Here is a 15597-nt window from a genome sequence, read left to right as displayed (position 1 = left end):
GACATGGATTTTAAACTTTTTTTTTACTTAGTGTCTCTAAGGAAGGGTTTTGTATCTACCATTAACTTCTCTGGGTTAAATATAATCATTCTTCTATTATGGGTGAATTATGTTGTTTGAAATTAAAACAAAGGAAAATTTATACCCACCTCCTATTCTCTTTTTTTTCCATTCAACAAGATACATAATAAGATCTGTGTCCTTTTCTTTCTACTTCTTTATGCTTTATATAGGGACTTAATAAGCTGGGCAAGAAAGGAGAGTGGAAATAACTGTAGATACCTTAGAGCAGTGGTTCTCAAACTTTCTAGTTTTAGGATTCCTTTACACTCTTAAATTAAAATTATTGTGGACCCCAAGAACTTTTATCTACGTGGGCTATATCTATAAATATTGCCTTACTAGTAATTAAATGAGCAAATTTTGAAATATTTATTAATCAACTTAAAAATAATAATAAGCCCATTCCATGGTAACATAAATAACACATTTGATATGAAAAATAACTACATTTTCCAAAACAAACTTAGTGAGAAAAGTGGCATTATTTTCCACTTTTGCAACTCTCTAATGTCTGGCTTAATAGAAGACAATTGGATTCTTATATCTCCTCCTGTGTGCAGTCCATCGTGATGAGTTATTTTGATTGAAATATATAAAGAAAATCTGGATTCACAAAGATATGGTATTGGAAAAAAGTATTTTAATAGCCTTTGCACATAATTACTTCTTTGATACTACACCAAAACTTGACAAGTAGTAGTTTCTTTTTTTTATTTTTTTTTAAGATTTTATTATTTATTCATGAGAGACAGAGAGAGAGAGGCAGAGGGAGAAGCAGGCCTGATGCGGGACTCAATCCCAGGACCCTGGGATCATGACCTGAGCCGAACAAAGGCAGACGCTTAACTGATTGAGCCACCCAGGCGCGCCTCAAGTAGTAGTTTCTTAAAAGTTGGTTGTAATCTGGTATTTGAAACCATGTCGATGACTTCATAGTCTATCACATTAAAATATGTAGGTTTGTCTTGCACTGTGAGTGGATTTTTTTTTACCCATGCATGATTCTGTGAGATCCTGAATTGGCCTATGGGAGAACAGTGGTTCACTGAGTTATGTATACCTTCTAAATTTTGACAGTCTTTATTATGTAATTAAAAAAAATTCACATCTCTTAATATCACCACTGATCTCAACAGAGAAATCTTCAAGTGCTGACTGGGAAGCCACTCTCATGGTGGTGGATACAAGTTATCCTAAATTCTCACTTTTGCTTGAGAGCTCAAATTTTATCATTGGCAACAAATAATGTCAGTTTTCCTTGAAATGAAAGACTCTCTTCATTCATTTTTGGGCAAATGTCTGCCTAATACCCAAGTCTGAATAGTCATAGTTAGTTCTTTAAAAGTAGTGTTTCATGATAAAAGCTAGTTCAATTTGAATTTCATTTGTATAAACACTTTTTCTCAAAATAACCATTCTTTAGTATAACAGTAGCGGGTAAGTGTAGTTCCCATTTCATCACACAGGATATTAAAAAGATGTGTGCTCAAGGGTTGAAATTTAATGAAATTAATGATTTTTACTGTTTTATCAAGGACATTCTTAAGTGAAACTGGCTTAAAAAAATTTCTTTTAAACTGTGTGTTGCCGTGAAGAATATAATGATACTAGTGAAGTTTGGTGCCCTTGCCTTGATTCCTGTTAAGGCACCAGCTGTTTTGCCTACTATTGCTTTTATTTACATCATCAGTACAAAAGTCAACACAGTGAAAAAGGTAAATCATGTTTCAGTGTTAGAGTGAAAATAGTTTTGACCTCTTAGATTGCCTGAAAGGGTTTTAGAAGGACCCTCAGGGGTCTACGGACCCCATTTTGAGAATTTCTGTTACACTTCTAGGATAAGCTAGAGGGCAAGGATTTTTGTCTCTTGTTGCCTGATGTATTTCTTATACCTAGGTCTGCTATCATCCTGAGACTTTATACCTATCTCTAGTATTAGATTTTCTGAATCTGGATCATCTTTGTTGGTTTACTCTCTCCTTTTGGTGGAGCACATCCTCTACTAGCTTCCTAAGAAACGGTGAGTGCAAGGTATAATTTTGAGACTGCATATTTGAACGTGTCTTTATTCTTTTTTTTTTTTTTTTAAAGATTTTGTTTATTTGACAGAGAGAGAGATAGCGAGAGAGGGAACACAAGCAGGGGGAGTGGGAGAGGGAGAAGCAGGCTTCCCGCCGAGCAGGGAGCCCGATGCAGGGCTCTGCTCGATCCCAGGATTCTGGGATCATGACCTGAGCCAAAGGCAGACGCTTAACGACTGAGCCACCCAGGTGCCCCGAACGTGTCTTTATTCTGATCTCTTATTAGATCAGTGATTGGGCTGGATATCGAGAGGTTGAAAGTCATTTTCACTTAGATATGTGAAGGCAAGTCTCTTTTTGTTTTCTGTGTTGCTGTTGAGAAGCCTTTTGTGATTACCCCATTTTTTTGTTGCTGTTGAGAAGCCTTTTGTGATTACCCCATTTTCTTCTCTTAAGAAGTTTCTAGGATTTATATATGGATGTCTGAATTTTTTGGAGATATGTGTGCTATATGTCTATTTTTTTTTTTTTTAAGATTTATTTATTTTAGAGAGCTCGCATGTGAGCTGGAGGAAGGGCAGAGGGAGAGAGAGAATCCTCAAACTCCCCACTGAGTATGGAACTTTAGGTGGGGAGGGGACCTCAGTCCCAGGACCCTGAGACCCTGAGATCCTGAGCTGAAACCAAAAGCTGGCCACTTAACTGACTAAGCTACCCAGGTGCTCCTGGTGTATATCTTTTATTAATTCATTGTCCCGGGGATTTAAAGCAATTAATATCTTTCAGTTCTAGAAATTCTTTTGAATTGTTCTTTGGGTATTTTTCTTTATCTCTTTCTGTGTTCTTTTTTTATGGAATGCATATCGATTGGATATTGCACTTTCTGGATTGATCCTCTTTTACCTCCTGTTTTTTATCTTTTTCTTTCTACTTTCTGTGAGTCCTTTGACCTTATCTTCTAACCCCATCGTATTTTTTATTACAAATTATCATTTGTTTAAATTTAAAGCTTTCCTGTTCTTTGGGTGTTCCTCCTGTTCTTGTTTGCTGGATCATCTTCTCGGGTTTCTGAGGATAGTAACAGTAATTTTTTTCCGCATGTTCCTTGTTTACTACAAGTTGCTTTTTTTCTTTCTTTTTTGGTTTCTGTCTCTTATGATAAAGGCTTTCATCACGTGACTAGTTATCTTTTGTTGTATAATCGCTAAAAAGTTTAAAAAGCTTACAGAGAAAAGTTTACTGTGTTTAAGGTTTGGGTTTGGTAACTGGTGGGCATGGTTATAGGGTGATTGGATAAGGGCCTGGCCTTTTTTTTGGGGGGGGACCTTCAAATATTTATATACCTTTTTTCAACTACTGTTCAGGTTTCCAAAGAATCCTCTGCCAGAATTCTTGGATCCAAGCTCATGGAGTGCTGCAGTATTTACCATTAGATTGAAGACCTTCACTTTCCTTTAACTTTTAGTTTAGCAGTTTAGCATCTTTCTGCCCTCTTTTATGTGCCCCTGGACCTGTGCTTCATTGTTTCGTTATTTTCCTAAAAAACCCCACCTTTCCTGCTGGGATTGGGGAGGAGTAGTCACTTGTCTAGTTTGGGTGGGGAAGGGGGCTTGGGCGATTACTTCTTTTACAGATTTTCAACTCGTTCTCTGTGTTTTAGTCTCATGACCTGTTGTGCCTGCTGTGGTATCTGGTGTCTCAAATTCCTGAGCCTTTCTGATTTTTGCTGTGTGAATTGGCTTTTCACTTGTTGGAATTCTCTGCAGTTGTGTGATATTCAACTTTCTTAGCTCCAAATCCGCCATCTGGTTTTCATTTGCTAAAAATTTATTGACATATCTTGTCTACTGTTCCTGTTGTTTTCTCTTTTAGTCTCTTAATTCTTGTGAATTTATACTTTTTTATACTTTCACTCTCATTTTAGTATTTTTTAACCAGATAATAAGATTATAATAAAAACTCATCTTAAATGGTTATTTGTTGGTTAAGAAAATTCATAACTGTCTAAAGATGAAAACAAGAAAGGAAGGAAAAGCCAGGAAATAGGAAAACTTAGGTGATTGTTATAACTCAATTATGTACACATTCTTTAATGGAAATATACATACACACAGATGTTATATATCATATATATGTGTGAATATTTAAATATGTATATATGTACATTTATATTGTCTATATATGTATAATTTCATAATCATAGTATTTTGAAGCTGGAAGGGGTCATCATGATCTTTTAACTAGTGCATTTCATTTTTCAGTGAGGAAACTGGCTTAGATACGCTAATGACTTACTGAAAGTTTCAAAACCATGTCTTTCCAATATTTTGTTAACTGTAAAATGTTAGAACTGTGAACATCTTGTAGGTTCAGAACTATATTTAAAGTCTAATTCTGGTTCTAGGTAAATAGCTTAGAATTTTGAATTTAATCCTGACAGCAATTTTCAAGTGGTATTGTATTAGAGTCAGGGAGGGGATGGCTCCTCTGACAATTCTGAAAACAAAGCTGTAATTGAACACATTGCTTTGTTTAAAGCAATGATATTAACTTATTTTGAATAAATATTAAAGGGGGAGACGAACCATGAGAGACTATGGACTCTGAGAAACAAACTGAGGGTTCCAGAGGGGAGGGGGGTGGGGGGATGGGTTAGCCTGGTGATGGGTATTAAAGAGGGCACGTATTGAATGGAGCACTGGGTGTCATATGCAAACAATGAATCATGGAACACTACATCAAAAACTAATGATGTATGGTGATTAACATAACATAATAAAAAAATTAAAGGGAAGCATGAGATTTTTATTTATCTGATCCATTAACTGTTTATGTTAACCATTACATAAGATGGATCTTGCTTTTATGTGACATTGAAAGATAGCTAATAACTACTTTGGTAAAATAAGTGAGATTGTGTATGAGACTCTGAAGGCTAACTTTGAAGTGAGACAAGTAAGCTGCTTATCAAATAAGTTAATTCTTAGGTATAAAAATCTTAAGTTATTTTTATGTATGTTTTTTCCTTTTGTATAATAAATATACAAACGTTGCCACAGTCATATAGAAAATCATGTAAAATAAAAAAATTACCCAGTTTCATCTCTTCAATATTATCAGTTATTTTGGGGGTAGTTGGTTGAGAGTTGGTGGCTCAGTCGGTTAAGAGTCTGCCTTCGGCTTGGGTCATGATGCCAGGGTCCTAGAATCCAGCCCCATGTCAGGCTCCCTGCTCAGTGGAGTGTCTGCTTCTCCCTCTTCCTCTCCCTCTGCCCCTCCCCTCCACTTGCGTTCTCACTCACTCTCAATTAAATAAATAAAATATTTAAAAAAAATTATCAATCATTTTCAATTTTGCTGTTACTCATATGTACACACATACATATACACATGTATGTATACATATATATATTGGGGGGGAGGGACAGGGGGAGAGGGACAGAGAGCATCTTAAGCAGGCTCCACCCCTAGCACAGAGCCTGACACGGGGCTTGATCTCACAACCCTGAGATTGTGACCTGAGCTGAAATCAAGAGTTAGACACTTAACCTACTGAGCCACCCAGGTGCCCCTCATAGGTGCATATTTTCGTAAATTGTAGTCTCTGTGGATATGGTTTTAATAATGTTATAATGAATAGTTTCATGAATATAGTTTCCTTTTAAGAAAAACTTTGCAGATATATTCTTAGAAGTAGGATTGCTTTGTCAAAAAAAATCAACATTTTTATGACTCATTTTTATGAACTAGCAGTGTGCAGAATTGACTGACTTCAACTTTAGTACTTTATTATTATTTTTTTAAAGATTTTATTTATTTATTTGACGGAGAGAGAGAGCACAAGCAGGGGGAGCGGGAAAGGGAGAAGCAGACTCCCTGCCGAGCAGGGAGCCTGATGCAGGGCTCAATCCCAGGACCCTGGGATCATGATCTGAGCCGAAGGCAGATGAGTCGCTTTACTGACTGAGCCACCCAGGTGCTCCCAACTTTAGTACTGTAGTGAACATTTCCTCCCTCCCTCAGATTTCACCAGTGAAATGGTGATAGTGCATTGTTTCAGTTTGCACTTTGTTGATGACTAATGAGGTTTTATCCATTTAAAAATTTAGAATTTTTAGTTAGAAAAATATAATTCTAAAAGGTAGTAAAATACTTTTTATATTTAAGGAATGTGGAAATGAAGGATTAGTGGTTGATCCCTAAACCAAGTATTATATAATTAATGATAAGTGCAACTTACAAGAAAATTATTATGAGGTGTTCTCAGGATTAACTCTTTTGAGAGATATTTGGAAAAATTATGGACAAATTTAAACTGTTCATAAATTATAAAAACAGTTAATTGATAATCCTAGAAAACTATACTACAGCAATTTCTCATGTCTTGTCAATAAGCCAAGTACATTTAAAGTTGACCTTTTAAATTTTTACAGAGTTCTGCAAAAATTATGTTAAATTTCATCCATTGTGCCATTGTGCTAGAACTAATTTTCTTTGAATTTGAACTTAGAGAAATGGGACGCCGGTCATCAGATACCGAAGAAGAAAGCAGAAGCAAGAGAAAAAAGAAACACCGTAGACGGTCATCTTCAAGTAGTTCTTCAGATAGTAGAACATATAGCCGAAAGAAAGGTGGAAGGAAATCAAGGTCAAAGTCAAGATCTTGGTCCAGAGATCTTCAGCCTCGCTCTCATTCATATGATAGAAGGTGATTTTCATAATTTTCACTTATATAGTAATGAGAGTAACATTCTTTGGAGTTCATATGTTTTTGTACTTTTAATTTTTCTGGGTAAAACATTTTTCTTTTAGTAGTTATATATTTATGAGGGTTAAGTCCCAACCTAAAGGTTTTTTTTGTTTTTTTTTTTTTAATTTTTACTTTTTCATTTGGGTGTGTTATGTTAGTTTCAGGTTTACAATTTAGCAATTTGACAAATTTATATATTATGCTATGTTCACAAGTATAGCTCCCATCTGTCCCATTACATTGCCATTACAGTATCATTGACTGTATTCCTTATGCTCTGCTTTTTGTTCCTACGTTTTACTCATTTCATGACTGGAGGCCTGTATTTCCCTTTCCCCTTCACCCCTTCCCCTCCCTCCCACAAAGGTTTTCCTTTTTGCCAGGCCCAATCCATGGGTCTAGTGTCTTCTTCCTTTGTCTATTCTTTGTAGGTGTAAACTGGTATAGTTCTCATAACATATTATCTGATAATATTTGGAAGGATTGTATACTACTGAGCACCCATAATGTCTTAATTAGTAGCTGATCCAGTCACTAAATTAGGAATCAGTCATCTGACTTCTCAACAGGAGTAACATTTTATCTCTATTTGCTTCTAGGAAGGATTTAAAAATAGTAAAAATGAGATGATTCTTTAGAATCTAGATGATTTCTCTTTAATGGCTGTAAAAAAATTTTTTTTTAAAGATTTTATTTATTTGAGAGAGAGTGAAACAGAGAGAACACGAGCAGGGTGAGGGGCAGAGGGAGAAGCGGATTCCCAGCTGAGCAGGGAGCCTGATGTGGGGCTTGATCCCAGGACCCCGAGATCATGACCCAAGCCGAAGGCAGACACATAACCGACTGAGCCACCCAGACGCCCGTAAAAATTTTTTTTATAGCAATGACACTTGATTATATTTTATTTCAGACGCAGGCATCGATCAAGCAGTAGCTCTTCTTATGGCTCTAGAAGAAAACGAAGTCGAAGTCGTTCAAGGGGTCGAGGGAAATCCTATAGAGTTCAGAGATCTAGGTCAAAAAGCAGAACAAGAAGGTATGCCATCTCGGATATTTATTGCTTTGTAACAGACTGTTTCCAAACTTAGTGATCTAAAGCAACAATCACTTAAGTTCTCATGATTTTATGATTTTGACTGAGTTCAGCTGGCAGTTCTTTTGCTAGTCTCATCTGGGGTCACTCATCCTCATTGGCTTCTCATCCTCCATTAGGCCAGACTGGGCTTTTTCACATGATGGAGGTAATTGTTGAAGAATGTAAGCAAAGAAGCTGTAAAACCTTGCAAGATCTTGCCTCAGTGTGTTATGGAATGAGTTTGTGTCCCCCATAAATTCGTATGTTGAAGTCCCAACCCCCAATGTAACAATATTTGAAGATAGGGTCATTATTGGAGGTATTTAAGGTTAAGGTTAAATGAGGTCATAGGGTGGAGCTTTAATCCTCTAGGGCTGGTGGCCTTATAAGAAGAGGAAGAGAGAGACTTTCTCTCTATATGAGTATGCAGTCAAAGGAAAGGCCATGTGAAGACACAGTGAAAAGGTGGATATTTACCATCTTTTCAGCCAGGAGGGCAGCCCTTACCAGGAATCAAATCAGCTGGCATCTTCATTTTGGACTTACAGCCTCCAGAACCATGAGAAATACATTTCTGTTGTTTTAGTTGTCCAGTCTGCAGTATTTTGTTATTGTAGCCAGAACAGACTAATACACAGACTAATACTCCACCTGTGTTTTTTTTGCTGTGCTCAACGGTCAATAATAAAGAAAATAGCCTATCTGGAGTCAATTGTACATTTGGGCAATGGTAGAAAATTTGGTTGAATAGGATGGGGACTATGGTATTGATGGACTTGATAAAAAGAGGCATTCAGAAATTATTGAAGGTTTTTGAGCAGAAGAATGTTAGGATGAAAAGCATTTTAGGCAGATCAGTTTCTTTTCTCTGCTTAGTTCTTCATACTACTATTAGGCTCTACTTGTGGGGGTATGTTAGCAGCCTGGTTTTGTTATTTAGGGCACAAAATTTTATAAATCATTGTGTGAATCTGAAGTTGGATAATAGCAGTAAAGTTCAAATGTTTAGCTTTCTGGCCTTGTGTTATTTGGCCTCAGCCTCCTGTCGTTTGTCATACTCCATGGCTAAGCCACTCTGGTGTTACATGCCTTTTTTTTTCCATTCAGGTCCCCAAGTTGCTAGCTTTGTTTATTTGAGCATGCTTTTTCTTCCCCTTTCTTGCGGTATCTATACTTTGTGAAGCCTTTCTATTCTTTAAAGTTTAGTTCTATTTAACTTTTAATTCTTTCTCAGTCCTTTTTTGATTTTTCACTCCCAAGTCAGATTTAATCCCTCCTTTTTTGACCCCCCCATCACATGTGGTTCCTGATTTTTAACAGTTATATTTTGAATACTATGTTTTGTTATTCTCACATATTGTAAATTCTTGCAGGGGGATCCTCTTATTACCTAGCAAAATGCCGTGAACATGCCTTGATTTGAGTGAATGTTTAATTGGGGAAATGAAGTTAGGTAGAGCACTTGGTTTTGTAGCAAGAAAATGTTTTATTGTTTTATTGATTTGTAGAAGGAAAGCTTTATTTTGGATGTATTGATTTGTCTAAAAAGAGGCTGATTACCAGAAAATAACTTCAATTGAAGTTTCCATCAGTGGGAACAAAAATAATAATTCATGCTTTTTATGGTCTTTTTTAGTTTATAAAGTATTTTCACATATACTCCCATATATTTTCACATGTATCAGTCATTTATAGTTTCATTCCAAGCATCAGGGTCTTAACAGAGGGAACTTTTGTAACCATTGGAAGGGCTCAGGGAATTAGGGAAGCTGTCACTGATTATTTTAACTTGAAGCATGGCAGCTGGTTGTTTGCTCAGAAGTCACCGGAAGTTTTAACTACTCTTTCAGTCTGTAGCACCGAAGTGGGTGATTCTCAAGATACTCACCTGGAAGCTGTTTTTCTGCCCAGTTATCTACTTACAACTGTCTCCAAAGGGGAATGTTAATTTCTTTTCCTTTGCAATGCAAGGAAGACCTTAAAAAGAGTAGCCGTGATGTCTAGTCAACCACAAACTATCTAGCACATATGCATTTAGTAATTTGAGTTTTGTAACTCTGTCAAGGTGTCATGTACAGGAGTACCTTTATTTTGTATATTAGAAAACAAGTTCAGAGGTTTATTCAACACAGCAACTTCTAATCAACCTCTTGATTCAACACTTTGGCATTTAACTACAATAACTAATCTGGAGTCACTGAAAAGTCTTAAATTTTGAGAAAATACATTATTCATGTCCTATACATACATTGTTTTGGAAAATATATTTTAGGAATTTATTCTTCAAAATGCTTGAACTAAATGAGTTTAATCTTGGTGTAACAAGAAAATTGAACAACTCATTCCTTGAGTTTTAACCAAGGCTTGCATTTATTTATTTATTTATTTATTTATTTATTTATTTATTTATGATTTTATTTATGATTTTATTTATTTATTTGACAGAGACACAGCGAGTGAGGGCACAAGCAGGGGGAGTGGAAGAGGGAGAAAGGCAGGCTTCCCGCAGAGCAGGAAGCCCGAGGAGCAGGGAGCCTGATGTGGGGCTCAATCCCAGGACGCTGGGATCATGACCTGAGCCGAAGGCAGATGCTTAACAACTGAGCCACCCAGGCGCCCCAAGGCTATATAAACAGAGAAGATGAAAGTAGTGAGTTTTTCAAAGAAAAAAGTACTATATGATTCTAAATCTGAAGGTGTGTTGTTAATGATCTCTGCTTTTTAATAGAAATGAGTGATTTCAGTCGTGGTAAGTCAAAACTTCCAGAAAATTTGTTACATATGTAAAAAATAATTGAAAGATAAAGCATGTTCTGGGAGGTGGCAGGAGGGAAGTGAAATGTGTGAAGTTTGCTGTAGTTTCCAGGGATAAGTTATAATTAGGTGATTACAGTTTTTTAATATAATTTTAATATAATTTTTATGTTCTCAGAGTATTCAAGTTGTGATATGTATCACTTCCTTTTGCGACAGTGAGGAATCTGCTCCTGTTATCCACAGTATATTTACTTATTTCTTCATTCTAGAGTACACAGAAAGTAGTTTCAGAATTGCTGATATATACCCCTGTAAAAAAACAAACACAAACAAGAGTCAGTAATTTTTTTTTTAAGATTTATGTATTTATTTTTATATAGAGAGAAAGAGCAAAAGCATGTGCTCCCACAAGCCTGAAGGGCAGAGGGAGAAGGAGAGAGAGAATCTCAAGCAGACTCCCTGCTGAGCATGGAGCCCCCGGCGGCCCTGCGCCAAACCAAGAGTTGGATGTTTAACTGACTGCACCACCCAGGAGCCCCTAGAGTCAATATCTTTTATGCTTTTTATCTTTATTGTGGGGGTATGTAGTTCTCTTCCTCACTTCATTATGGTTAGTTTCTTCGAAGAGTTAGGTTTGTTTGTTTTTGTTTATATTTCATCTTAACTTTTTTTATCCCCCTAAATTTAAAACTTTTATTTGTCCCCCCCTTTATTTTTTATTTTTAATTTTTTTAAGTTTATTTATTTATTTTTATTAATCTCTGTACCCAACATGGGGCTCGAACTCACCATCCTGAGACCAAGAGTTGCACGCTGTCCTGACTGAGCCAGCCAGGCACCCCTCCTCCCTTTATTTTAGTAGGTGAAACATTAATATGGTTCCAACAGACAGCACTATACTAAAAAGGTATACCAGAGAAATAGCACTCCCCTTTCTCCTTTTATCTTATTCCTAAGCACTCCATAGGTAACTAATGCTATTTGTGTTTTAGTTTTCCTCTGTTTGTTTTTAAACAAAGCAGTATTATATCCATGGCATACTGTAGATATTCTTTTGTACTTTGCTCTTTTTGTTTACTAATATATCTTGGAAAGCATTCCATGTCCATTAATAGTAATCATTCTCATTTTTTTTTTTTAATGGCTGCTTAGTTTATCATTGTGTGCCTGTATCCTAATTAGTTTAGCCTTTCTCCTAGCTATGGACATTAAGGATACTTCCTATACTCTGTAGTTACTAAAAAGCTGCCATGGATAACCTTGTACATGAGTGTTTTTTGTATTGTTGGAGGTATCTTTTCAGGGTAAACTAGAAATAGGATTGCTATATGAAAAGGTAAATAAATTTGTAGTTTTGTTAGAAATTGCCAAATTCCTATCAGTACTGTATGAGCGTCCTGTTTTCCTCACAGCCTCATCAATAGAATGTGTTGTCCTATTTAGATGTTTGCAAATCTGATAGATGAAAAATGGTTTTGTAATGTAGTTTTGGTTTTCATTTCTTTTTATCATAAGTGAGGTTGAACATCTTTTTATATGTTTGGGGGCCATTTTTCTATCGTTTTTGTGTGTGAATTTTCACTTCACGTCTTTTGGGTTTTTGGTATTTTTTTTCTTTAATTTTTAAGAGTTACTTACGAGGTAGATTAACCCTTTAGCTGTAATACAAATGGCAAATATTTTCTCTTAGTTTTTCAGTTGTCTTTTGTCTTTGTTCATGCTATTTTTTGGCTATGCACAAGTTTTTTTATGTGGTCAAATTTATCACTCAATACATCTTTCCTTACATTCCTTACATTCAGAATATAGAGAAATTCTTTCCTTACACCGAGATAGAGGAATTCATTGATGTATCTTTTTAGCATACCTGTTTATTTCATTTTTTTTACATATGTGTCTTTCATATATGTGGATTTATTCTTGTCAATGATATGAGGTATGGATTATTGTTTTCCTTTTTCAGTTGGTTGTTTATCACATCACTGATTATTAAAAAAGTCCATCTTTGCCCCAGTGATTTATGATGTCCCCCTTTATTGATACACTAAATTCCATTACTACTTGGGTCTTTCTCTTGACTGTGCATATTCTACTGGCCTGCTTTTCATATATGCAGTAGTACCACACTTCTAATTATAGAAACTTCATACTGTGTTTGTGTCTGTATTTTATTTTATTTATTTATTTTTAACAGAGTTGGGGAAGGGGCAGAGGGAAAGAGAGAATCCCAGGCAGGCTCCACACCCACTGCGGAGCCCAACCTGGGGCTTGATCTCATGACTCTGAGATCATGACCTGAGCAAAAACAAGAGTTGGTCCCTTAACCAACTGAGCCACCCAGGAGCCAGAGAGAGACACAGCGAGAGAGGGAACACAAGCAGGGGGAGTGGGAGAGGGAGAAGCAGGCTTCCTGCCGAGCAGGGAGTCTGATGTGGGGCTCAGTCCCAGGACCCTGGGATCATGACCTGAGCCGAAGGCAGACCCTCAGCCAACTGAGTGGCGCCACTCAGGTGCCCCTGTGTGTGTTTTTTTACAATGTTACATTAGTTCATACAACATAATGATTAGACAGATTTATAACAAATTTATATGTTATGCTAAGCTCACCACAAATGTAGCTATCATCTGTCACTGTACAACACTCACAATACTGTTGACTATATTCCCTATGCTATACCTTTCATCCCCATGAAATATTCATTCCAAAACTGGAAGACTCCCACTCCCACTCTTTGTCACCCATTTTGCCCATCCCTCAACCCCTTCCCCTCTGGCAACCCTCAATTTGTTCTCTGTATTTATGGGTCTATTTGTGCTTTTTATGTTTACTCATTTGTTTTGTTTTTTAGATTCCACATACAAGTGAAATCATATATTTGTCTTTGACTGACTTATTTCACCTTCTAGGTGTTGCAAATGGCAAGATCTCATTCTTTTTTATTTTATTTTGTTTTTTTATTATTATGTTAATCACCATACATTACATCTTTAGTTTTTGATGTAGTGTTCCATGATTCATTGAAGATCTCATTCTTTTTTATGGCTGAGTAATATTCTAGTGTGTGTGTACACATACATATATATATACATATATATAGTATTATCATTTTTAATTTTTTGAGGAAACTGCATACTGTTTTCCACAGTGACTACACTCGTTTTCATTCCCACCAGTAGTGCATGAGGGTTTCCTTTTCTCTACATCCTTGCCAACACTTATTTCTTGTCTTTTTGATTCTAGCCATTCTGACAGGTATGAGGTGATATCTTAATGTGGTTTTGATTTGCATTTCTTTGATGATAAGTTGAGCATCTTTTCATTTGTCTGTTGGCCATCTGGATGTCATCTTTTTTAGAAAACTTATCTGAGTCCTCCGCCCATTTATTAATTGGATTGTGTGTGTGTGTGTTTTGGTGTTGGGTTGTAGAAGTTCTTTATAGATTTTGAATATTACCTCTTATCAAATACATTATTTGCAAATACCTTCTCTCATTCAGTAGTTTACCCTTTTGTTGATGGTTTCCTTCACAGTGCAAAAGCTTTTTATTTTGGTGTAGTCCCAAAAGTCTATTTTTGCTTTTGTTTCCCTTCCCTCAGGAGACATATTTAGAAAACTATTGCTAAGGCTGATGTCTGATTATTGCCTATGTTTTCTAGGAGTTTTATGGTTTCAGGTCTCACATTTAGGTCTTTTTTTTTTTTAAGATTTTATTTATTTGACAGAAAGAGACACAGCGAGAGAGGGAACACAAGTAAGGGGAGCCGGAGGGGGGAAGCAGGCTTCCCGGCAGAGCAGGGAGCCCAATGCGGGGCTCGGTCCCAGGACGACCTGAGCCGAAGGCCGACACTTAACGACTGAGCCACCCAGGCGCCCCTCACATTTAGGTCTTCAGTACATTTTATTTTTGTGGATAGGTAAGAAGGTGGTCCAGTTTCATTTTTTTGCATGTAGCTGTCTGGTTTTCCCAACACCATTTGTTGGAAAGACTGCTTTTCCCCATTGTATATTCTTGCCTCCTTTGTCATAGACGAAACCATATAATCATGGGTTTATTTCTGGGCTCTATTCTGTTCCATTTACCTATATATCTTTTTTTGTGCTAGTACCATACTGTTTTAATTACTATAGTTTTGTCGTGTATCTTGAAATCAGGGATTGTGATAACTCCAGCTTTTTTTTTTTTCTTCTTTTTTTCCCCTCAAGATTCCTTTGGCTCTTTAGGGTTGACTGTGGTTCCATACAAATTTTAGGATTGTTTGTTTTCTAGTTCTGTGAAAAATGTTGTTGGTATTTTGATAGGGGCTGCATTAAATCTGTAGATTGCTTTGGATAGTATGGACAGTTTAACAATATTTGTTCTTTCAATTCATGAGCATGGAATATCTTTCCATTCGTTTGTGTCATCTTCAGTGTCTTTCATCAGTGTTTTATAGTTTTCATTTGTGATTGATTTCTAGTTTCATACTGTTGTGGTTTGAAAAGATGCATTTTTTGATTTCAGTCTTTTTGAATTTATTCAGACTTGTTTTGTGACCTAAAATGTCATCTGTTCTGGAGAATGTGCCATGGGTACTTGAGAAGAATGTGTATTCTACTGTTTTTGGATGGAGTGTTCTGGGTATATGTTAGGTCCATCTGGTCTGATAGGTCATTCATAGCCACTGTTTTCTTGTTGATTTTCTGTCTGGATGATCTATCCATTGATGTAAGTAGGTGTTAAAGTCCCCTGCAGTTATTGCATTACTGTCAATTTCTTCCCTCATCTGTTAATAGTTGCTTTATATATTTCGGTTCTTCCATGTTGGGTACATAAATATTTACAATTGGTATGTCCTCTTGTTGGGTTGTTCCCTTTATCATTTTGTAGTGTTCTTCTTTGTCTCTTGCTACATTATTGTTTTAAAGTCTAATTTGTCTGAAGTTAATACT

General features: G+C 36.3%; 1 protein-coding gene across 1 annotated transcript in view; it reads left to right on the top strand.

Moving 5' to 3' along the window:
• Window positions 1-15597, top strand: part of RSRC1 (arginine and serine rich coiled-coil 1) — a 406629-nt gene that overhangs the window by 2891 nt on the left and 388141 nt on the right. Inside the window, exons 2-3 of the mRNA XM_078069970.1 lie at window positions 6597-6792; window positions 7745-7870. Coding sequence (XP_077926096.1) covers window positions 6599-6792; window positions 7745-7870 — 320 coding nt within the window. The 5' untranslated portion in view covers window positions 6597-6598. The remainder of the gene's footprint in view (window positions 1-6596; window positions 6793-7744; window positions 7871-15597) is intronic.

The sequence above is a fragment of the Halichoerus grypus genome, chromosome 1 (genome assembly GCF_964656455.1).
Source record: "Halichoerus grypus chromosome 1, mHalGry1.hap1.1, whole genome shotgun sequence".
NCBI classification, from domain to species: Eukaryota; Metazoa; Chordata; class Mammalia; order Carnivora; family Phocidae; genus Halichoerus; species Halichoerus grypus.
The sequence above is the reverse complement of the archived record's forward strand: the minus strand, read 5'-3'. Positions and strand labels throughout refer to the sequence as shown.